Source organism: Tiliqua scincoides, chromosome 3 (assembly GCF_035046505.1).
Source record: "Tiliqua scincoides isolate rTilSci1 chromosome 3, rTilSci1.hap2, whole genome shotgun sequence".
Taxonomy (NCBI): domain Eukaryota; kingdom Metazoa; phylum Chordata; class Lepidosauria; order Squamata; family Scincidae; genus Tiliqua; species Tiliqua scincoides.
Genome location: NC_089823.1, coordinates 186,771,131 through 186,796,449, shown reverse-complemented (window position 1 = coordinate 186,796,449; position 25,319 = coordinate 186,771,131). Strand labels below are relative to the sequence as shown.

The following is a 25,319-nucleotide window of genomic DNA, read 5'->3' as shown; positions in this document are numbered from 1 at the left end:
CCTGGCAGGACAAAGTTCCAAACAACACAGTCTTGGAACGTGCTGGAATCCCTAGCATGTATTCACTGGTGTTATTTAACTGGACAATATATTAAGCCATGTGGATTTTAATGGCCTTTTATTCAGTGGGTTTAGCTGCACTGTGATCGGAATGGAGGCAAACAAAATAAATAAAAATAATGATAGACTATGAAAATATAGCAATGCTTAATTTAAGGGTTTGGTTAGGAGTCACAGGGCCTAATTCCATCCAACTTTCCAGCACTGGTGCAGCCGCAATACAGCTTCGAGGTAAGGGAACAAATGTTCCCAAACCTTGAGGAGGCCTCAGTGACTGCTTCCCACCACAAGATGCAGTGCATGCCCCATTGGCACAGCAGCATTGGCACTGGAAAATTGGAGAGCATTGGGCTCTCAGGCTGCAGTCCTATGCACACCTTCCTGAGAGTAAGCTCCATTGACTCTAATGGGACTTGCTTCTGAGTAGACAGGCATAGGATTGGGCTCACATTTGTCTGCTGTGATAATAGGAGATGCAACCGCTTCATCAGAGCTAGTTCACTGACCACTGTACAAACACACACACCCCGGCTCTGATCTTCAGTGGCAAGGGGGATGCCCCAGCCTTGCACCTGGTGAAGTGGCCGCTCTTGCACCAAAGCTTCTGCCACAATTAACTGACCCATGTGCAAGGTGCTGCAGAGACCATTCATTGATTGCTTTCATCGCAGGCAAGAGATGGACAGCATCCCAAACCTTCCCAGGGAGGCAGTTCACACGTTCCACTGCAAGAGGTACCAAGTGATGGAGGAGCTTGGGGTGGGCTTGCACTGCAAAGTGCAAGCCGGCGGGGGAGGCGTGCAGGGAGCGACAGGCAGCCCAATCCTATGCGTGTCTACTCAGAAGCAAGCCCCACTGAGTTCCATGGGGCTCCCTCCCAGGAAAGCGTGCCTAGGACTGCAGCCTTGGGGCCCAATCCCATGCGTGTCTACTCAGAAGCAAGCCCCACTGAGTTCCATGGGGCTCCCTCCCAGGAAAGCGTGCCTAGGACTGCAGCCTTGGGGCCCAATCCCATGCGTGTCTACTCAGAAGCAAGCCCCACTGAGTTCCATGGGCTCCCTCCCAGGAAAGCGTGCCTAGGACTGCAGCCGGAGTCCCACCCCCGCGCGCTCCGCTCTTCCCCATCACCTGCTCGGCAGCCTCCAGCCAGTCCCGTCTCCCTCTCCCTCCCCGCGGGAGGCAGGAGGTTGCTAGGAGACGCCAGCCGCGGCCCGTGTACACAGCGGCCGGGACTGACTGGGCGAGGAGGAGAGGCCCTGCCCCCTTCCTCGGGGGTCCTCGCCCCACCTCCCTGGCGGGCAGGCGGGTTGCACACCCTGCCCCGCCGCAAGCATGGCTGAGGTGAGACCTCCTCTCCCCATCACTGCAGCCCTTCTGCAACCTCCTTGCCTCGCCCTCTTCCCCCTCCTGGTGGCCCTGGGAGGAGGGTGCCCCCCAGAAGTCAGGAGTAGTGGGTGCTCTCCCAGACACTTCCCCACCCTCATGGGTGTGCCCACTGTAGGTGAGCTAACACTAGGGTGACCAGATACAAAGGGGGGGGGGCAGAGTGCCTATACCTTTAAGCACTGTATAGAAGAGGGAATTGGGGCAGGTGCAGCTTTTTAAACCTATATGGAGGCTGCACCTGTTCCAATTCCCTCTTCTGTACAATGCTTCAAGCAGTGGTTCCCAAACTTTTTTGACTGGCAGCTCCCTTGACCATGGCTTGATCCACTGATCAGTTGGATCCATTGGCCACGGCTACCCATTAGGGTTACAATCCTGTGCATTGCATAAGGGTGGTGGAATTTTTTTCTTTCAAGGATTTAGACCAGTGATTTTCAACCTTTTTTGTCTCATGGCACATTGAGAAGGTACTAAAATTGTCAAGGCACATCATTAGGTTTTTGACAATTGACAACGCACACCATGCTGCCAATGGGGGGGAGGCTCAAATCTCCCATTGGCCCTACTAATAAATGACCTTCCCTCAAATTCCTGTGGCACACCTGTGGACCACTCAGTGGTAGAAAATGGCTGATTTAGGGCCCAATCCTACCCAACTTTCCAGCAGTGGTGCAACAGCAATGCAGCCCCAAGGTAAGGGAGCAAATGTTCCCTGACCTGCAGGAGGCCTCTGTGACTGCTTCCCCAACACAGGAAGCAGTGCATACCCCATTGGCGCAGCAGCACCAGCACTGGAAAATTGGATAGGATTGGGCCCTTAGATTGTGAGCTCTTTGGGACAGGGAGCCATTAGTAATTAGATTTTCTCTGTAAACAGCTTCTTGAACTTTTTGTTGAAAAGCAGTATAAAAATACTGTTAATAGCAACAACAATAATAAGGATTCTGTGGCTCCCCATCTGCTTTCCATGGTTCACAGTTTGGGAAGCAAGGGGTTAAAGGTCTGGGTACTCTGTTCCCCTTTGTGTCTGGTAACCCTAGTTCACATCCCAGCATGTGAGCTCCCTGAGTTTGCAAACTGTTGGATTTTATGGTGTTGAATACTATATTTACTGCTTTTCAAGCAGTTTACATACAAAATTAAATAATTTTATGTTATTTGTATTCTTTGTTCTCCCTTGATTCTGTAACTGTAGTGAGACCCTTGCCTCAAGTGATCTTAAGGCAATTGCAAACGTTGCTTACTGTTTGGTTATATGCATGAAAAAGTGTTTAAAAAGCCACAGAAAAGGTGGGTTGAGGATTGTAATCTATGTGGGCTGTTTTCTTTGATGCTCTGAGCAACCGTCATAAGTGCATGGAGGAAGAGGGTGGGTGTGCACATTTCCCCCTCCATTTGGTGCATGCAAGTGGTAGTTTGTCCTTCAGTGTGTGGTTTAAATGCTATTTTAAAGTAGCATTTAAAACTATGCATTGTGGGGCAGTTTGGATGACCTGAACCTCATGATTAGTGCACTAAGTGGGGACGAGAAATGCATGCTCATGCCCCTTATGCTCTTAAGAGGTTGGTTTGGAGTATTGTCCAAACTGGCTGACTCTGAGTACAGAACTAGATGGTACTGTGTGCTGGATAAATTTCTTGTTGCATCTTCCTCATATCTTTCTTTCTTCTGTTTCTTCTCATCCTGCCACCCTTCTATGCCTTGTTGTTGTGCCTTCCTGGTAATTCTTCCTTTCTGATATAATTGCTTCTTTCCATACTTCAATGATTCTGTTCATGTCCTTCCTGCATGGACTTACCCGCACTATCTCTATGAGCGCCGTGTCCCACAAGTTGCCTTTGCTGGACTGGAAATGGGGAAATATCTGGAAAAGACATACCCACTAGAGTCTGGTGTTTGCACAGCAGTCTCTCTTTTGTGCTATGCTATGGATATTCCTGGTTCCCAGTTTAGCACAAGCCATCATCTGGACTGATTCTCAAGAAGTTTGTTGATAACTAGAAAAATTCTCCTTTCAGACTTGTCTGTCATGTCACCAGCCTATACAGTATTCATCTCTCTCTCTCTCTCTCTGATCTTAGCATGTAATATCTCTGTTACCTAATGTTTTCATTGTTGCCCTTCCTTATTTCCTTTTCCCAACTCTCTACCCTGCTTTTGCTGCTTCTTTTCTTCTTTCTCTAGCCCCAAACAATTGCCTTCTTTCTTCTTTCAGTATTTTCATTCTTCTGCTTTGCCACTTCTTCCACCTCCCAGTTCTGTTTCTTTTGCCCCTGAGGTTCTCCTTCTCCATCTGCAGGAATGTCTTTAGGTGAGCCAGTTTTTTTTTTGAGGTCTCTGAATACAGATGTGCATTGCACCTTGCTGCAAACAGTCTTCCTGGCACTTCATCCAGTCCTGGCCATTTTGCTTAGTTTTGTTCTTTATTAATTGAAATGTTGTCAGCCTTTGTTTCTTGATACTCTGGGCAAACCTGGGGACAATAAACCAAGCTTTATGGGCTGAATAACTGAGTTTGGCATGAGCTCAGAATGGCAAAATAAAACAGAGGCAGCCCTTGCAACTCTCTTGAGCCCACAAAACATCTTTACTTCACTTTGATTTTGCCCATATTTTTCTGTCAGCAAGTTGTTTTTCATGAGTAGAGAAGAGCAATAAATTTTAAGCCATTATGAATATAAATAGTTTTACAGTTAGGTGTTGCGTTTTGTGCTCAGTGGTGGCACCGTGATACAAAATGATATATTGAACTCTCTACCTAGAAAGATAGTAGTTGAAATCATAAAACAGTGTGTTAAGGATACAGAATAAAACAGGGCAATGATTAGTACTAATCATCATGGATTTATTATGAACAAATTATTGTAGGACAAGCAACTGGTTTAGGAGACAAGAGGACTGTTAGGTAATTTTTTAATATGCACACCTGGTCTTCAGTAGGGATTCTTCAATCCTAGGGACAGGGACAGTGGAACGAATATTCTGCTTGTGTAGAAGGCCTAGAGATGTTGTGAACATCACACCACTGCCGAGCCAGTCATTACTGCCAGGTGGTAGCAGCTTCACACTCCTACTGCTGTGGAGCCTGGTTTGCACTGACTGTGATAAGTTGATGCAGGGGCATTTTGGGGAAGGGTAGGGGGTGGATCCTGCCCCTTCTTTTCAAACCTGCCCTGTCCCATTTCTCTCCTTCAACTTCTGCCACCTATATAGCTGGTGTAGGTTTAAAGAGACTCATAGGCCATCAGAAGTTGGAAACCAGGGTTGGAAAAAAGGGAATCACCATGTGGGGGAAGGGAGGGGGACAGAGCATGTAGTCCCAAGGCTCCTTTTTGTTTATTATATATAGGTCATGCCTTGTTATCCACTTGGGTTCCATTATGGAACCACCAGTGGATTAAAAAAAAAATCACTGAATGCCAAATCATAAGAACATAAGAACAGCCCCACTGGATCAGGCCATAGGCCCATCTGGTCCAGCTTCCTGTATCTCACAGCGGCCCACCAAATGCCCCAGGGAGCACACCAGATAACAAGAGACCTCATCCTGGTGCCCTCCCTTGCATCTGACATTCTGACATAGCCCATTTCTAAAATCAGGAGGTTGTACATGCACATCATGGCTTGTAACCCATAATGGATTTTTCCTCCAGAAACGTGTCCAATCCCCTTTTAAAGGCATCCAGGCCAGATGCCATCACCACATCCTGTGGCAAGGAGTTCCACAGACCGACCACATGCTGAGTAAAGAAATATTTTCTTTTGTCTGTTCTAACTCTCCCAACACTCAATTTTAGTGGATGTTCTGGTTCTGGTGCTATGTGAGAGTGTAAAGAGCATCATCTCTATCCACTCTGTCCATCCCCTGCATAATTTTGTATGTCTCAATAATGTCCCCCCTCAGGCGCCTGTTTTCTAGGCTGAAGAGGCCCAAATGCCATAGCCTTTCCTCATAAGGAAGGTGCCCCAGCCCAGTAATCATCTTAGTCGCTCACTTTTGCACCTTTTCCATTTCCACTATGTCTTTTTTGAGATGCGGCAACCAGAACTGGACACAATACTCCAGGTGTGGCCTTACCGTCAATTTGTACAACGGCATTATAATATTAGCCATTTTGTTCTCAATACCTTTTCTAATGATCCCAAGCATAGAATTGGCCTTCTTCACTGCCGCCGCACATTGAGTTGACACTTTCATTGACCTGTCCACCACCACCCCAAGATCTCTCTCCTGATCTGTCACAGACAGCTCAGAACCCACCAGCCTATATGTGAAGTTTTGATTTTTTGCCCCAATGTGCATGACTTTACACTTACTGACATTGAAGCACATATGCCATTTTGCTGCCCATTGTGCCAGTCTGGAGAGATCTTTCTGGAGCTCCTCACAATCACTTCTGGTCTTCACCATTCGGAAAAGTTTGGTGTTGTCTGCGAACTTAGCCACCTCACTGCTCAACCCTGTCTCCAGGTCATTTATGAAGAAGTTGAAAAGCACCGGTCCCAGGACAGATCCTTGGGGCACACCGCTTTTCACTTCTTACCATTGTGAAAATTGCCCATTGACACCCACTCTCTGTTTCCTGGTCTTCAACCAGTATTCAATCCATGAGAGGACCTGTCCTCTAATTCCCTGACTGTGGAGTTTTTTTAGCAGCCTTTGGTGAGGGACTGTTTCGAACGCCTTCTGAAAGTCCAGATATATAATGTCTACGTGTTCTCCCGCATCCACATGCCTGTTGACCTTTTCAAAGAATTCTATAAGGTTCATGAGGCAAGACTTACCCTTACAGAAGCCATGCTGATTCTCCCTCAGCAAGGCCTGTTCGTCTATGTGTTTTGAGATCCTATCTTTGATGAGGCATTCCACCATCTTACCTGGTATAGATGTTAGGCTGACCGGCCTATAGTTTCCTGGGTCCCCCTTCTTTTCCTTTTCAAAGATCAGTATGACATTTGCTATCCTCCAATCTTCTGGCACTGTGGCCGTTTTGAGGGACAAGTTGCATATTGTCAGTGGAAAAATAGCTGTAAAGACCCACATCGAAGTTTCTTGCACCTCCATTGTTGCACCAGAATGCATCACTATAATGCTATTCTGCATTCAGCCAGTAGAAAGGGTGAATAATGGAATCTAATGGATTGAAATGATAATTATTTAACAGCGCAAAGGTAGGAAATTGGATTTTGGTGCCTTTTCCCCTTGTTACAAGGCATTTAAAGGTTGACCCCAGTATCAGTGGCAAGTCAAATCAGTGGATACTGAGGTCCCACCTGTAATGCTAAAATGTGGTTTGGCTCTGTATCTGAACCACCCTGTTTTCTTGTTTCCAGTAGTTGCAGGGTAATAGTGGAGTACTCTGGGCCCATCAAACATGTGGCATTGAGGCGGTTATAGTATGTGGTATATCAGCTGTGCATTGTAGCCTGCCAGGTCCATTGTAAACTCTGAAGTCCAGGGGTGTGAAACCCGTTTCATACAGTGGGCTGAATAGGCTATATGATGCCAGCCGAGGGCTGGAAGTGATGTCATTAAGGAGGAAGTGGTTAAATTAGTCAGGTCAGGACCAGAAATAAGCACATTTTGCTCACTTAGCAACTAATTAGTTGCAAATTACAAGCGAAAATATGCAAATCTTTATCATATTTTTAACATATGGAAGAGCCCAATTATGATATGGACTGCCCTTTAGTAGTGACACCTCAACAGTGGCATTACTAGGGTTTGCGCCACCCAGTGCGGGAGGCCAGTGTTTCAGCCCCATGATGGACCTCCTTCTATTCAGTGGGCGGGGCAACAACCTGGTTGGTGGGCATGGTTATGTACCATTGCCCCTCTCCTGCTGGTCTTTTGGCCATACCTTTTGATAGAATAAAGATATTTCAAAGTGGTTTGTTTCATTGCATTCTGCTGTAAATTGCGTATTGAATGATAAATAATATGATGGTATTATTCCTACAAACCACGATTGTAGTGATTTTGGTAACTAGTGATGTTGCCTCCCCTGAGGGTGTCACCTTACTAACACCTTATTGGTTCCATAATAACATCTCATTGGCTCTTTGAACAATCAGTCTCATTGGTCTGTTTTGTATTCAGGAAAAATACTTTTTTAAAATATAAGACAGTTGCATTTTTGTTTTCTGGTTTTTGGACCATAACTTTTGATAGAAAGGAGATATTTCACTCCGATTTTTTCATTGCATTCTGCTGTAAATTACGCATCTAATGGTATATAACATGATGGTATTATTCCTACTAACCGCAATTTTGGTCACTAGTGTGTGTCACCCCCTCAGTGTGTGGCACCCTCCATGCGTGTCACCTGGTGCCGGTTGCACCCCCTGCACTCCCCCTAGCAATGCCACTGCACCTCAACAAAGTTCAGCAGTTGATGGTGGAGAGCCCAAGGGCCAGGAAAAGAGCTTCCGCAGGCCATATCTGGCCCGCGGGCCTTATGTTTGATACCCCTGCTCTAGTCCTCCTGGGACTGCAAAATTAGGGATAAAACTAGTGTATTCCTTTAAGATTGAAGTGACTGTGGTTTTTGTTTTTTAAATTCTAGAGCAGGGGCCTCCAAACTGTGGCCTGCAGTGCACTGAGAAAATCTTCTTGGGCACGTTGATGGTTAAATCTTACTATTCTGTCTCACCACCTTCTAGTTTCACATCCAATCTGTGCAGAAACTTGTGCCAGGCAGCAGCTTCTGCTGCCGATTGCCCTGGAAGACTTAGCGCCCTAATTTCCTGGGGGAAGTGGCTGCCTGGTGTGAGTTTCTGCACGAATTGGGTGCAAAGATGGGAGGCAGCAGGGCAGAATGGTAAGGATTTGCCACTGCCATGCTGCACCCGAGATTATTTTCTCAGCACGCCTGGTCGTAGTTTAGAGGTCCCTGTTCTAGAGTAATGACTAGTGTGATGGAGAATAATTAACTCAGCAGTGGCAGTTTCAATGGATGTATGAATGTATTAACAAAGATGTGTAGTTGTGGTGATATAAACACTGGGATTTAAAAAACCTTTTGCTTAATAAATGGATAGCATAACTTAGTGGTAGGTCTTTATGGATGGACTGAAATGGTGTTTAAAAGACTCTTCTTGCCTAAAGGGCGATGTATTTCAAATAATATGGAATATAAGCCTCCTATGTAGGGACAGAATTGTCAAAAATCACAGAAGTTTTAATCAAAGGGATTTACCTTGGAGCTACTATACCAGTATCTTGGTATATGTCATTATCTATATCAAGATGACTTTGGTGACTCTCTGATAGATTCTCCTTTTCCTTTCATCCAGGAAAGGTATGACAGACCTGCAATAGAAGAAAATGTCTTTGAAGCCTTGGAAAAAGAGTTCCAAGAAGTCATCAATGAGCTTACGGGAGATCAAAGCCTGGAAAAATTTCGTGTGGAATATGAGAAGCTCCATGCTGTTCTGAAAAAGTCCTATGAGAATGAAAAGCGGCTGATGACAAAATGCAGGGAACTGAATGCAGAGATTGTGGTGAATTCGGCGAAAGTTGCTACTGCACTGAAGCTCTCTCAGGATGATCAGACTACAATAGCATCGCTGAAAAGGGTAAGTGGAGCTAAACATGACTTGCACTCTTGATAAGCAAATACGTAACTGAGGACATGGTAATGAATGGAGGGAATGAGTTTGTAAAATGGCAGCATTTCCACAGTGCTTGCTGTGGAGACATGGGCCTGATTTAGACCTGATGCTCTGCACTTGGAGGTGAAATAGCTTATTGGAACAGCTCCCTTTCCCTCTTCTCTTCCTCCTCCTCTTTCCTCATGCAGGATGAGTGTAAAGGTGTGGAGGGGCAAGTCTTGAAATTGACAACTGCAACAAATTTAAACCATTATTACTGTTTTTTATTTACATTCCCCTACAGTTTTTTTTAACAGAAAAGCAGCCCAAAAACATTTTAAATAAAAACAAATAAATGCTTTAAAATAATGAGTTAGGAAGGATCCCAAATAATCTGAGCTCTAACCATAGCATCAACATTTGTTTCTCCCCATTACCATTAGTAGGAACATCTGTTTTTCATAGCAAGCGTTGTTTATTTATTAAGGTTCCCTTATATTTGTGAACTATAAAATAAATATTGGATGATTAACATGAATGAATGAATGAATGAATGAATGAAAATAGTCTCATAACCGGGATCTGGCACCAGAGTCCCAGAAGTGATGCGGGAGACACCGCTGTTTTGCACTGCTCTGATGCTGGAGCCTTTGAATCAAGATTACATTCCCATTACTGGTGCAGTAGAACCCATTGGCACTGCTGCACTTGTGGCTTTTGCACAACACACCTGTTTGCAGATAGGGCTTCTATGGCCCTACAAGAAACTTGGAGATCATTAGTTCCCTAACGGTGGTGCAACACTGCTTTACTTTTTAAAATAAGTAGGAGGGCAGAGCTACATGGTTGTGTCCCTCTTGCCAAATGTAGAGTGCCCCTTTAGGGATCCAAAATATTGATTACATCATTACAGATAAACTGAAACCTTCAGATTAGAATACCAGATGCATGCACGCCTATTGGCTATAGCAGTGGTTTTCAAACTGTGGGTCCTGGACCCACCAGTGAACCACGACCCAATTTTTGGTGGTTTACAAAACTGACAGGGTAATTTGGGCTATGGATATCAAAGGTTAAACAACCTACTACTTAGGCACTGCTGCCCAATCATCATAAAACCACAGAGGCTTCAGCAGCTAGTAAAGTGAAACATTTTGTAGCTGCGACCCAACACTAAAATGTTTGGGAACCACTGGGCTATAGCAAGGGCAGTATGTAGAAGGTAGTATCCAGAGCTGGCCCAAGACATCCTGACACCTGAGGCAGCATGTCACATGCTGCCCCCCTGACCTGATGATGTGCCAGCTTCTGCTTCTCCCACTCTCCAGTGTTCTAGCAGCTCAACACTTCCTTCCCCTCCACATTTAGTCTTCCTCTCTGTCTCCCTCTTCCTTTTCCAATCCAGGGGGTAGGAAGAGGATCACTGGAGGTATGTGGGGCAGAGATGAGCCCCACCAATCTACTGCCTGGGGCAACCACTTCAGTTAGCCTCATGGATGGACCGACTAGTATCAAATTTCACATGGGAAGAAATGCTTTTGTCACTGTATCTAGTTAGGTAACCTAGCCCATAGTAAAACTTCTGGTCCTTAAGTATTGCTATGACATTGCTCCAAAAAGTTTTGCCGTTTGGGAAAGACTTGTTACTACATAGAATTTCTTCAGCCTACACAGCAACTCTCGAAGTCTTGTGCTGTATTTCAGAATGAAAAATAATTCTTTGTCAAAGGCAGTCATTTTGCTGTATTTTATTATCTAACTGCTTTAAAAAAATGGTTGTTACATCATGCACTGCAGGAATAGTCAAATGACTTGCTAATGACAGTATGCTGAGACAAATAGCCCAAGTCCGTCTACTCCAAAGTAAGTCCCATTGGGACTATTGTCATGTAAATGAATATAGGATTGAAGCTTAAAATAGTGAAGGTTAAAATTGAACTGTTTTCTCCTTTATTTTTTGACTTACACATAAGAACATATGTACAGTGTGTCCTTAGTATCCACTGGGGGATCGGTTCCAGGACCCCCTGTGGAAATGAATTCCATGGGTAATGAAATCGATTGGGAGGGGCTTACTGGCAAACCGGAAGTGCCTTTCAGAAGCGTCTGGGAGGCCTTCAGAGGTGCATGGAGGCCACACATGACCTCCCTCAGAAGACTTCCCGGACTTGACTGGAAGGCACTTCTATGGGAGGTCTTCTGAGGCCTCCAGCTGCGGGCTCGGCATCCACAGATACACAAATCCACAGATGCTAAGCCCGCAGGATTGTCCATTGGATGCATATTCTCAAGCTTACAGACAATGGACAGGATATTTTAGTGAGATGCCACAGCAAATCCCCAACTTATATCCTGGTTTGTCCATAAACTGAAACTGATACAAGTGGGAACAGTACTATTGTGACTATGTAAAAGCGCAAGGTTGAATGTACTTTTTTATGTAAAATGCTGGTTCGGCTGTCTAGTTAGCTCTTAGCAGCTCAGTGCTTTTGCACCAGCATGAAAGCACAAGGCTGGGCGGATTACTACATGAAAGCACAGATGCTGCTGTCAGTAAATCAGGACATCCATAATTTGGACATAACTCAGGGATGACCTGTATTTCTAGTTTGGCTCTCTTTACCTATACATTCTTCTATTCCACAAGGCAATGTGATTGTACAGTTGTACTATCGCTATCTATGGTTCCAGGTTTTTTTAAATACCTTTCCATTTTCTACTATATTTTTGTTTTTAGTCTCTGAAAAAAAGTAGAGATATTGAATCTTTTCAAGATTTATTTACTGTTTAATAGTTGTGGTTTACTTTATTGTTGAAAGCCATCTTGTGGTTGTTTGGGAAGAGGTATGAATAATAACAATAATAATAACTGGGTATTTATATACTGCCTTTCTGGTCATCAGATTACTCCTCTGACTTTATTCAAGGCAGTTTACATAGGCAGGCTGTTTCTAAATCCCCAACGGGATTTTTACAATCATAGAAGGGTTCTGTCTTTCAAGAACCACACAACATTTCAGATGGATCTTTCTGGTCTGGTATCACTTATGGCTTCCAGTTTCCCACGCAGGCTGACAAGCAGCTCCTTCATCTCTCACATGAAGGGCAGCCAAGACACTTCTTCCCTCACACCAAAGAGCAGGTGGAATAACTCAGCTCAGCTTGTCAGCTGCTTCAAGGTCTAGCCTTTATGGAGCTGCAGGTGGCCTTGAACTGTTGACCTTCTGATGTTCAGGTTAAGGAGACCTGCCCAAACAATACCTCCAAACAATAGCAGTGTTTAAGTAAATGAAAGCATGAGTGACTAACAAATCTCTGCTCAGATTTCTCTATTGAATTATTTTGGCTGATTTCTGAGTAAATATAGATATTTTCTGAGGCCAATTCGCAGATGAAATAATTGTACAACTACTACCTGGATGTCAAACTATATAGATCCACTCAACCCACAGTCAAAATACACTTTATTTATTGTGCACCCAATACACAAATTTGTTTGTGTGAATGGGCAACAAATAAACATCTGAATATTTAGATCAAAGTTTGCCATCGGTATTTCAGGCTGATATCCTGTACACGCTTTCCTGGATGTAAGTTTCATTGAACACAATAGGATTTACTTCTAGGTAGGCATGCATAGGATTATGCTGTTAGGCTGCACTCCTTTACACAATTTCCTAGGAGTAAGTAGATTCATAAGTAAGTAAGATTCGTAAGTAAGTAAGATTCATAAGTAGTCTGTTTTTAAATAAAGGTAACCATATAATATTTCTTTGTCCTTTTATCCTGACTCAAAGTGGAGCATCTGAACAAAATGAAACAAACAACAACAGATGCTTTAAGAATGTTGTGCTTAGTTGTACTCTAGACAAAGTCAATGACAAAGCCCAATTTAAGCAAAATCCTATCCAGCTATTAATATATTGCCCTTCATCTGAGTGTACAAATTCCATTGACTCTGTCAATGAGAGAGGGAGCAGTAGGGAGCTGAGCTAAGCAATAGTTATTTATCTAAAGATTCAGTGATGCCAATGAAATGCCTTTGGGGGTAAAACACCAGTGCAGATGGATGTTGAAAGCTAAGTGACTTCTATTTAGCTACTTTTATTAGGTCATTGAAAAGTCTTTCACTCATTTTAGTTAATCTTACTGAGACAACAATACATACATTCGTAATGTAAAAAAACAAGGGTTTCTGTGAAGCTGGAGGAATATATTCAAGGGGCTTTTTTAAACCTGCAGTCTTCATAACTATCTATTAATGGCTGAGTAGGACAAGGAATACTCCCTTAAAATATCTTTTCTGCTTTCATCTGTTTTATTGAACAACTGTAATACAAGTACAACTGTTACCTGGAAATTTAACTAAGTTTAAAACGAAAACTATTTTCAGGTGCTTGAATTGTTCCTGGATTTTTAAATAAATACTTTGATTCTATGTTTATCCTTTATGTGATGTTTGAAAACCTAAAAACATATGAAAACAGGCTAAAGTGAATGGTCCCTCCATGAGGCCTCCTAAAGCCTCAGGCAGCAGATTGTTGGGGGTGCTTGTCTCCACTGCCCCTCCTTCTCCTTCCTCTCCCTGGATTGGAAAAAGAAAAGGGGGACAAAAAGGAAAAGGAAAAACGGGAAAGAGGAGAGTGCTGAGCTAGAACATTGGAGAGCAGGAGGAGCAGACAGGCACACCATGGATAAATGAAAAATATTAAAAATTATGTTACAGACTCTTAAGTAGTGATTGATTTTTCAAAAGTACTTAATTTTTGTTTACCCAGCAGGTGATGTTTTGTCATCACCCTGAGCTTTCTTAGGAGTGTGTGCACACATGAGCCCCATCCTTCATTCCAGATTTTTTCCTGCTAGCTATCCTAGTCCCTCCCTGTTCAGTTCATCTTATGAGGGGGCAGACAGGGCAAGTGTGGGTAGAGGCAGGCCCTCTCCGTCCCTTCTGGAGCCTTATTGGAGAAGGGGAGAGTTATCTTCCTCCTTCCACTTCTCATTGGCCAATAGAGACTATTTCCACAGGCCTTAGATGGCACCTGAGATAACCCCATTGGTTTTTGTGCAAGGAGGCAGCTTAGAAGCTGAGATAGAAAATCAGAGTTGCGTGGTGATTACTTTTTTTCCAAGTCTATGTGTAAAATTGTAGGATCACTACATGACTGTAGATTTTCTAACAGCACAATCCTATGCATGTCTATTCAAAACTAAGCTCCATTGACTTCAGTGGGTCTTACTCTGATGCATGTATGTATAGGATTTCAGGCTAACTCAATTTCTAGGCTGTTCAAGCTCTCCTGACCAAATAGAGTTGGTCACTGTGATAGAAGATAGATAGCAAAGAAACATGAAATAAAATGAATATGTTTATTATTTGACCTAGAAATAGAGCGTTAGCTTATGGTTCATTTTAAATCATATATTTATTTTATTCTTACATTCCTAGGAGATTGAAAAAGCCTGGAAAATGGTAGATGCAGCCTATGAGAAGGAACAGAAAGCAAAGGAAACGATTGCGTCTCTTAAAGAAGAAATCTTGAACTTGACTAAATTAGTGGAACAAGGATCTGGATTATCTTTGGGTCAAGAGCATAAGTAAGCTGGGTATGAAGATAGGTTGGGTGAAATAGATGTCCGTTGAGGTCATATCCTTTTGAGTTTGTTTGCTAAAACTGATGCAAATTCATTTGCAACATTAAAAATCTGCACATATATTTTAGATTTATCTGTGGAAAGCTATGCATTTTCACCCTTAATAGTAATGAGTGGATTTATTTCTCAGTACGTTTGCTTGTGAACGCACTTTCTCACTGAGTATGTCATGGGAGTGTTGAACTTACTCAAATACAGAAGGAGTAACCTGAAGAAACTAAGAGAAAGGAGTGGTGGATGGATATTCAGTGGGCATGCTACGAGAGATTATGATCATTATGGGGGGTGATCTTTATATGGGGGCAGAACTAGCCAAATAAAAACTGCTAGTATCTAATTACTAAGAAGTTACATTTCTGCCGCAGTGAGGGTGTGTTTATAATTTAACATATAATATAATTTGACAGATTTTATCTTATCTGGTAGCAATGCTCATTGACTATAATGGGACTTACTGTATATACATACCTATAGATCAAAAAATTTATGCCTTAAAATGGAGCCTGAGATCCTGGGTCGACTTATACCTGGGTCAATGCAGTGAATGAAGCAGGATCCTCTGGGAGATTCTGGGAAGCTTATAGAGGCTCAGCAGCTGTCTGTTGAAGGGGGGGGCGTGAAAATGGGCTGAGAAGCAGGAAGCAAGTGGAGAAGAAGGAGAATTTTTACCAGTAGTTACGGTATTCAGAGGCAGCCATTTTAGCCTCTTCTCCAGACAGGAAGAGAAGTGAAGTCGCTCCTGGGAACTGTAGTCTGTATGGGCTGCTGCAGTGGAATGCAGCACATGCTCCCACAAAGCCTCCCCACAATTCCCAGAAGCCCCTTTGTCTCCCTTCCAGTTTGGAGAAGAAGGGAAATGCCTCCTTCTTTTGCTGCTGCCTCTGAACATTCCTGGCAAATCCTTTGCAAGAGTTTCACCCCCCCCCCAAGTTTAGGGATCTGGTTTTTAAAACCCCAGGATGTGATCCTCATTTCCATCTGAAACAAGGTCCCAGGCTGCAATGCACCAGTACTTAAGAGTAACACCCATGGAAAGCAGGGGGTCTGCTTCTGAGTAAAGAGGGTTGCAACTGTGCACAGTTCAGTCCTTGTTGCTTGTCTCCCTGCTGTGAACTGAACTGCATGCTTCCAATTGCATGTTTTATGTTGCATGTTATATGTAGAGCCTCTGGCTTCACACACCAGGCATCTTAAAGAAGGGTTTGACTGATGGTTCTACTGGTATGTTTACAGGAACTTGCTCTGACAGTGTTTACACAAATGTTGTGAAGACCAGAATTTTAAAAGTTAATGAACAACAATGAGTTAATATGCAAAAATGCAATATTGAACAAAAAAATGTATTTTTAATAAATTAGAAACTGTACAGTTTTTAGGTAACAATTACTGGAAGGATCTGGCCTTGGGTAAAATCAGGCAAAATTATAGTCAGACCCCCCTAAGTTTAACCCCCGACTTATCCGAGGGTCATAGAAAATTCCATGATTTGGGGCCCAAAACCTGCCCTCGACTTATCTGTGAGATTGACTTATAGGTGGGTGTCTGTGGTGGTTTTGTGTGGTATGCCTAGGATTGGGATGTTTGTGGCTAATGAAAGGGCAATTTTATGCCAAACACTTTTTAAACTTGATTTTTCCACTATGCTTCTCTGTGTCAACCAGAGTTGGTTGCAGAACAGCTGATTAGGATCTCTTTTCTTCCAGCATGCGGGAATTAATAAGATTTAAGGAGGAAGTAACAAAGGAGCGGGACCAACTTTTGACAGAGGTTGTGAAATTACGTGAGAATGTATTAAGTATGGCAGATCAACAACAAGAGGCAGAAAAAACAAAATTAGAGGCAGATTCAACCATCGCTCAGGTCTGTACTACCCCCTAGGTTGTTGTCATTGTTGTCTTTGCCTAGAACAGGGGTGTCCAAAGTTTTTGGCAGGAGGGTCACATCGTCTCTCTGACACTGTGTTGGGGGCCAGGGAAAAGAAAGAATTAATTTACATTTAAAATTTGAATAAATTTACATAATTTTACATAAATGAATATATTAAAGATGAACTTGTATGAATGAATGAAGGTCTTGCAATAGCTCAAGGTCTTGCACAAAGCAAGGCTGGCCTTTCCTTTGCTGCCGCTACTGCATCACAGATGTGAAACAGCAAGTAGTGGAGGGAGCCCTCATCCCACAGCTCACGCGAGAGGTCAAACAGTTGCCCTCACGCTGACAGCAGTTGCATCGTCCATTGTGGGCTCCAACAAATCTCCAGAGGGCCAAAGGCTCATTGGAGACTGGGGACTCCCTGAGGGCCGCATTGAGAGACCTCGAGGACCGCATGTGGCCCCAGGGCCTGGGTTTGGGCGCCCCTGGCATAGAAGATTTCTTCATTTTTGCAGTTTCTCTCTGTTAACTGCCACCTGCTGTTTCACTTCCCTAACCTTTTCTAGGCACCTTTGTGAGAAGTCATAAATGATAGAGCATCATAGATGCCTTTAATCTGTTCCATTGATCTCTGACATGTTTTTTTTCAGAACAGTTGCCTCTGTGGAGCTCATCCCCATATGCTAAATCTGCTCCATTGAGCAGTTATTCTGCTGTGGAGAATTCTTCTTTGATGTCAATTCATGTTCACTGGCATCCCCATTTTCTGTGTTTCTACGCATTACTGAGATTGTCACATTGCAATGTCTTATAGCTTGTTTTGCTCTTCTTCTAATCTGTCAGAGGTTTCTACTGGTTTTTGGCTGAGGCACATGTGTGCTTCAGGCAGTTTTTTTCCCCCACAGCATGCTGTGCTTTATTTTTTCCCCCTATGCTGGCTAAATTCTGAAATTACTTGTGGCTGAAATGCTTGTGGCTTTGTCATACAGTTTAATGATCAAGTACTGGCTAGTTAACACCTGTTACATCTACCAATTTGTTCACACATTCTCACTCCCTTGTTTATTGTCAGCCCCATTGCCTCTTCCTTTCCTGGAACAATGTCCTACTCTTTATTAATCAAACCATTTCTTTCTTCCTCTCTAAAGTTTATCCACAATCATGATTTATTTTGAAAAACCTCAGCTGAACCTAGTTTCATTTTACCAACTCTCCTGCTACTGCTTGACTCTTACCTACTATATCTCCATTCCTCATTGTCAAACCTTAATATCTTTCCCCTAAACCTTCCTTTGCCTCATGTTGGTTGTAAACTGTCTCGCCAGAGTACTTGTCTCTTTGGTGTACTATACAGTGCTTAGCAAAATGTGGAGAAAGTCCCCTTGTTTAAATAGTAGCAGTTGTAGCTCTGCTACTGTTTAATAGTGTGCTGATTAGGATGTTAGTTATTGGTGAAAAGGCGGTGAGAGTATACAAGCCATCCAACCTTACAGCTTGTCAAAGATAGCAACTATCAGGCATATACTTCACTGCCCTGATTCAAAGCCTAGCAAAGACCTGCCATTTTGTCCTTTGTTGCTACTGCAGCTCAGTCAGGAAATCCAGATGCGTCAGAATGAAGCTTCCCGAGAGACTCGAAAGAAAGATAAAATAGAGAAGGAAATGAAACAGCTCCAAATAGAATTGGATACCAAGATGGCTGAAGTGAAGACAATACAGCAGAATATGCACAGGAACAAGGAGGAGCTCCTTCGAGCTGAACAGCAGCTCAAGGAGCAGAAGGTATTACAGTGTGTTATGTTAAGCTATCTTGGAACCCCCCCCCCCCCATGGGCAGACTGTAAGATTAAACCAAGATTTATGATAAAGTAGAGTTTCCTTTTATTGAAAGGACTAATTTTCAGAATAGAATTAAAACACTAGGGGAAGCAACTTGTTTTCTAGGCATTAGGGTTCTGGAGATGGGATTAGTTGTCCTGATTTATAAAATTTCCCAGTGGCCAGTTATGCAAAGCTACGGCTTGAGTGTAACAATACCTGATTTAAGCCCAGTTCCTGATATTAAAGACGTCCCCTAGCAGCATAGCTGGGCCAGCTGGTGCCCTGGGTGGGGGTGATGTAAGGATGTTGTCACATTACCCGTGCATCATCCCATCACCCTCCATGCATTGGCACATCTGATTTAGAGCTGAACAGGGGCAGGCGGGAGGGCCTGCACTCTGCTCTCCACTCTGCAATCGGGCAGTGAGCGTTGTGCAAGCCCCCCCCCCCCCCGCGCCCGGAGAGCATGGCGAACCTGCAGAACTTTGAGGGGGATAGCAGCCTGCCCTCCTGCACCTGGCTCGCTACACCACTGACTTCCCCTGATTCCTTTTTATACGGAGCATCTTGAAACTGCCATGCTTGAGAGGACATTCCAGATAGAATGGGCCTTGGGTAGTACAGGTTAAACATCCCTTATCTGTACTGCTTGGGGTGGGAAGGTGTCTGGATTTTGAAAAAAAATTGCAAAAATATAATGAGAAATGCTTGTTGTTGCTCTTTCACTGTTACTCATATAAGTGTCTGCTGGCCTCTGACCTTTTTAAACAGTATCTGCATAAGCACACACCACAGAGCAGAGCATAGAACTTACAGCCGGTACCTGCACTGTACATGGGAATGAGCACAAGACCTTCTAGTATTCACACTATAGAAAATTTGTTTTGAAAAGTCTTGGACAAAAGTGTCTGGATTTCAGAATAGTCCGGTTTTTGGATGTTCAGATAAGGAGTAATCTACTTGTAATGGAATGCTACATGGGCTGCTGTCTTTTCACTCAATCTAAAGCCTGAAGATTTTTGCAAACTTCAGAGCCACTTGGTTTTAGACCTCTTTTGTTCGTCTTCTAAAAATTACATTTCACATTTTCTTGACCTATCTGGCTTATCTGAAAACTCACCAAAATTTACTCTGTATCTGCAGTCCCTACAGAGCAGTCTCTAGAAAGTTCAGTGTTTTGCTGCCTTTTCATACAACTGTTTTCAGCCCATGACAGCTATGGGAAAACTAGTTGCAGTAACTTGTGGTGATTTATTTTTGTGACAGCTTGTGCTGATCTGGTTGTGTGAATTTGTCTGTCTTGCACAGATATATACAATGGCAAGACATTTGTGGTGATTCTAGCTGAATTTAGCAAATTATAGTATAAATTTAGCATATTATAGTAGCACATTTTATGACTGACTCATCAGTGTGGGCTGATGCAATTTGAGTCAGCATAAGATTTTTTTTTTTTGTCTTTGGCTGCCTCAGACTAATATGATCTTGTGGACAGATCCTTACTTCTGACTTGTAGCACAATAATATGTATGTCTACCCAGAGGTAAGCTCTATTGAATTCAATGGGATTTTCAGGTAATGTGGTTAGGATTATAGCCTTAAATAATGCTCTCACTCTGACACCATGCCTCATCAGCTGGTCATTTCTCACCAGTTTTTTTCTTAAACTGCTACCATCACTCATACTCCTCTTAAATTTTGAAACTTGCAGCAGATGATCAGGAAAACATGGTAATAATGTTTTCCTAGCGGTCGTGCTTGTTGTTAGCTACCCAGGTGGTGGTGAAAGTCTTTAGACAGAAATGCTGTTGGAGTGCAGAGCATTTTTTTGAAAAGCAAAATACAATTACCTTGAATTTTTCTGACCAGCCTTAAAACAGTCTCCTGAAACTCGTTTTTTTTTTTAAGGCCTTTCCCCTGATGCTGCAAAACCCTCAAAGAAGCAATTTTAGTAAGCAGCAAAAGAGGTCTGGTAATTGTAAAACTGTTATTCCTGGAGCAAAATTCTTCTAGGAATTGCATGTGGCATGCAAATTTATAATCTTTTCCTCCCCTCTGCTCCCTGAGTGGATATGGGGAGAAACCTGTGACAGCTGCTAATTCAGTTGATGGTTTCAGTAAGATCCACAGGTTCAGTGTTCATGCAGTGCTGAAGGCAAAATTTGACTGTTTTTGTGGGTAATGTTGGGCCTGGTGGTACCTTTTTAACTAGTATGAAGATCCCATTTACGCATTCTGGGTGGTAGCAGTGAGCTGATTCTGGCATAGCTGTTTGCAGTCATAGAATGGCACAAAGTTTGCTGTATTAACATGCTGTGTTCGCCCTACTCCTACAGTATACTGTGCGTTCCAGTTTTATCAGTCTGTCACATAGTGATGCTTGACCACCCACATTCTTTTCCCATATACATAATGATAGATTACTGGTTGAAAGGACATTAAGCTGAAGAAAATACTGGAAACTCCAGTATGAAAATATGTGGTGTTCCCTGGTCCTTTTGTCTGAAGTGGGGGATACTTAAAGACCTTAGCATCAGAAAATTAGGCATCAAGGAATTATCACAAGCAATATTAAACATATAGAACTGCTTTCTGTTGAAACGTTATTTGGCTATCTAGTCTAGTACTGTAGGATGCCAGTGACTTTCACAATCTTAGACAGGTCTTTCCCAATGTTGCTGGCCGCAGTAATTTAACTGAGGGCGCAATCCTAATTCCTTTCCTGCACTGGCATAGCAGTGCCAATGGCACATGTGCTGCATCCTGCAGTTGGGTGTCATTCATGGAGGCCTCCTCAAAGTAAGGTAATGTTTGTTCCCTTACCTCAGAGCTGCATTACCCTTATGTCAGTGCTGAAAAGCACTGACATAAGGGGTTAGGATTGCGCACTGAATGTGCCAAGGATCAAAACCGGGAACCCATGCATGCAAAGCATTTGCTATACTACTGAGCAGTGCCTTCTTCCCCTTATTCACATAGGAGTTGCCTGCTAACATCCAGAGCTCATTTTCACTACTGCTATTTAAAACTATTTGACTCTTCTGCTCTTTTGCAATGATTGCAGCATGTACAGCTGTATACTATGTCTGCCAAGTGGCAAACAGGCATTAAAATATTTATCTGCCACCTGTGAGGGAGGCTTGCAAAAATCCTGGTAAAAATTACACCCGCTGTGTTGTTGTTAGGAGTTGTCATCTTCCCCCCCCCCCACTGCTGAACATTTTATCACATTTTCAGTATTTAGAGCATTTGATGATAAGAATAAAACATGAAGAAATTCTAATCTCTCTGGAAATCTGAAAAAACCCTGAGATAATGTTGGTCTGTGAGTTGGTTGCAATATAAGATTAAAACTAATTAACTGGTTTGTGCCACAATCTCACAGATTCTAAATGAAAGGGCCACAAAAGAACTGGAACAATGTACAGCGAGAAATGCTAAGCTCCAGCTAGAGAATGAACAGCACAGCCTGGCCATTGAACAACTCATGCAGGAAAATCACCAGAAAACCACAGAGCTGAGAGTAAGTCGAAGGTTACTTTTCTGTGGTATCTGACATAATCCTGGTTCAGAAATAACATGTATATAATGGATTTTTGTTGTGTATAGTAGCTAGCAGGTCTGAATCTGTAATCTTTTTGAGCATTATCATGTGGGCATATTCTAGTTTAACCCAGTGATGCATCTATGTTATCTCTCTGATTTCCTTTGCAATGATCATTTCATATATTTCTAGTGACTTGGTCAGTTCAGATTAACTCATAGTGAAGCTTGAAAGATCTTACTGATATGAACCTATAGATATGAACAGTGAGGAGTCACTGTAACTACTTGTTTAGGGTGCTTACAAAGGATATCTACCCATGAAAAGTGGCAATGTCATAATCTGCCAATATGTATTGTTTTTGGCAAAAAAGGTTACTCTTCTTGTTACTGCCTCCTCTTGTTCTATTTGGTTTCCTTGCCCTTTGGGTTTTTGGGCACTATTTTTATGGCATTCTAAAACTATTTGCCTTTCAAAGGTAGGTCAGTCTCTTCTTGAGATGAAAGGCACTGTATAAACCTAAGATACTGCCATTGTTCATTTATTGTATCTAATCTTTTCCAACCAAGAGCATATATGTAGTTCACCATGGCTTGTATTAAGGAACAGGACAGAAAACCGATAGCTATTGAGCTTTACTAGAAGTACAACCTATTTTTCTAAATGGAGAAGTTGCTTACTGATAACATATTCTCTTTCAAGGGTTACCGTAAGTTAAAAGAACAATGAAAACAAGTCACTAGGGATATATGAAAAGACTTATCTGTATCTGGTGCAGCACAAGGATTCAATTTCAGAGCTACGTGCCATCAAGATTATTTTCCGATGTATTTTTGGATATAGAAAATGATGTTGTTACAACCTTTGATAAAACAAGATGGTCTTTCTTGGGCTATACTAAATGTAGTGTGAACAAAAGCTCTCATGGTAATGAATGGTGGTATGAGCCATCGTAGGCAAGAGCCTACTTCATTAGACACAAGGTGGACTCTTGTCTACAAAAGCTCATGCCACAATCACTTTGTTGTTTTTGCTCCAACAGGCTAACATAGCTACACTTCTTGAATGTGAATTACTTCTAGCCAGGGGCAGCACTGTTTTCCTTTCTTTTGTCAGCTCTTATTCTGCTTATACATCTGTCCACTTCTCTCAGAGAACGGAAGGAATTTCTATAACCTCTAACACTGAGGCCGTTTAAAGAATATCCGTGTAACCTTTTCCTTCCTTCTGCTGTTCATCTTCACAGGGTTGCACATAATATTCATCCATGAAAGTATACAGGTATTTGCATAGAAAAACATGCATACACATGATAGCTGGAGAGATGAGTATGTTTTACATTTGCCATCTTGCTTCCATTTGTTCTTCCTCACTTGAATACAGAAAATAGATATGAGAGAACAGAAGAGGGATGAGCAAGGTGTACTGATGGTTCCTAGTTTAGATGTCTGAAAAAGAGAATTTATGGAGGACATATCTACCAATGATTACTAGTTATGATGGCTATATGCTGCCTCCAGGTTTGGTTACAGTATGCCTCTGGATATCATTTCAGGATAGCAGTGGCAAGTGAGGGATATGCCTTTATCTCCTGCTTGTGGTCTTCCCAGAGGCATCAGCATGGCCATTTTGGAAAACAGGATGCTGGACTAGATGGGACATTTGATCCAGCAGGGTTCCTCTTATGTTTTCATATTCAACTTTTTCATTATGTGAGGAAGAGACAACTGTTTTGTTGTGTACGCTCTTTTATGGGAAGATGAGGGTAATAGAATAGAATCTATCTTTGTGAAGGGCAGGAAGGAAGACCTTGGTTCTTGGTCTGGTTGCCCTTAGTGGTGTCAGCTATAGTAGCAACTATTTAATCTGTAATAGGAAACCCATGAGTTCAGAGAGAGAAAAAGGATAAATTGGAAAGAGAAGAAAATTAAGAACTTGAGCTATTATCGGTAAAACCATTTGTGTATTTTTGAAGGCTTGTATGTATTTTATTGGACATGGAGTGGTTATTATCGTTTTCTAAAATTTTACCCAACACATGACATTTGTCTTAGTAACAGCAGAGAAGGGAGTTGTTAGATTCTATCCTAATGTTGCTTGTCCTTCTTATTTGTTTTCATAGGCGAGAGAAGATGAAGTGTCTCAAATGCGTCAAGAAATTTCAAAGCTTTCTAAAACGAGAGAGATTATGCAGCGAAAAATACGCTCTATAGAAGAGGCCAAAGTCCATGCAGAAAATGAAAGGGACACTCTTAAAAATCAGATAAACGGGTTGGAGAAAGGTAGGAATTAAACTCAAACTGACAATGTGATTTTGCTGGATGTGGTAGTATTTACAGAATTCCAGCAGATGAGGTGCTGGAACCAGCATGATGTAATGATGGCCCATTTTTCTTGCCTGCAAGAATCTACCAAAAGGGTTCACAGGAGGCATATATTTTGAGCTCTCAGATGAAATTATTTCATTTCTGTCATGCTTTATGTTAATAGTTACAATAAAGCAAGCCTTTTTCAAATAGAAACAATCTTAATGTTGAAACAATAAGAATGTTTTTTCATAGTATTATGGCCAAGGTGCAGTGCAATCCGATGTTTACTGAGAATAAGTCTCACTGCATCCCAAGGCACTTACAGCCCAATCCTATCCTATCCTCCCTAGCGCTACTGGTTACAGCAGCTCCAAAATGGCTACGGCTATATCCAGTGGGGCCAGGGAGTGCTCCAGAGGTCTCCTTGGGGGAAGGGGACTATTGTACCCTTCCCCTGAGGAAAGCCTCAGGCCCTGCAATGGGTCTACTCAAGTCTGTGCCAGGTATTTTGCTGGTGCAGACTTGAGAAGCCCTGTGTCGGGCTTTCAGCCTGACAGAGGGCATAGAATCCAGAGGAGCAGGTCTCCACCAGTCCAACTTTCCTCCCACCCCCCACTTGGAACACCTCCCCTCACCCCAAAAAGCCACACCGCTGCCCAGTGCTTTATGGCACATTTGCAACATCCAGCACCAGTGGTACGCTTGTGCTGCCAGCGCTCAAGTCTATAATTGGGCTCTTAATCCTTAACAAGTGTGTTTTAGAATTGCAGCCTTGAATCTTAGATGTCTTGCAGCCCAGTCCTGTCCCTCACTATGCTACAGCATGCAGCTGTGCCAGTGGTGGCTGTACTGTATACTATGGAGGAGGCAACCAGAAAGTAAACATACCTCCCTAGGCCTTTTGCCATTTTTGGGTTTTCTTAAACCCATGCCAGCTATGGAGTTGGTGCAAGTCTGAAGAGAGCCAGGAGTGTTCCGGGAGGGGTTGCAAGGACAGAATGTAGCATCGTATCCACCGCTCCCCCAACGCTTCCTGTTCTTCCCTCGCCCTGCCCTTGGCCTGTGCCCACAACCAACT

The 25,319-nt window shown here is 42.8% G+C and overlaps 1 protein-coding gene across 1 annotated transcript in view; it reads left to right on the top strand.

The window, feature by feature from the left end:
* The first annotated feature begins 1,392 nt into the window (after nucleotides 1-1,392).
* CFAP58 (cilia and flagella associated protein 58) overlaps nucleotides 1,393-25,319 on the top strand; it is a 121,551-nt gene continuing 97,624 nt past the window's right edge. Inside the window, exons 1-7 of the mRNA XM_066621467.1 lie at nucleotides 1,393-1,401; nucleotides 8,744-9,025; nucleotides 14,490-14,638; nucleotides 16,399-16,555; nucleotides 18,155-18,349; nucleotides 21,774-21,911; nucleotides 24,055-24,214. Coding sequence (XP_066477564.1) covers nucleotides 1,393-1,401; nucleotides 8,744-9,025; nucleotides 14,490-14,638; nucleotides 16,399-16,555; nucleotides 18,155-18,349; nucleotides 21,774-21,911; nucleotides 24,055-24,214 — 1,090 coding nt within the window. The remainder of the gene's footprint in view (nucleotides 1,402-8,743; nucleotides 9,026-14,489; nucleotides 14,639-16,398; nucleotides 16,556-18,154; nucleotides 18,350-21,773; nucleotides 21,912-24,054; nucleotides 24,215-25,319) is intronic.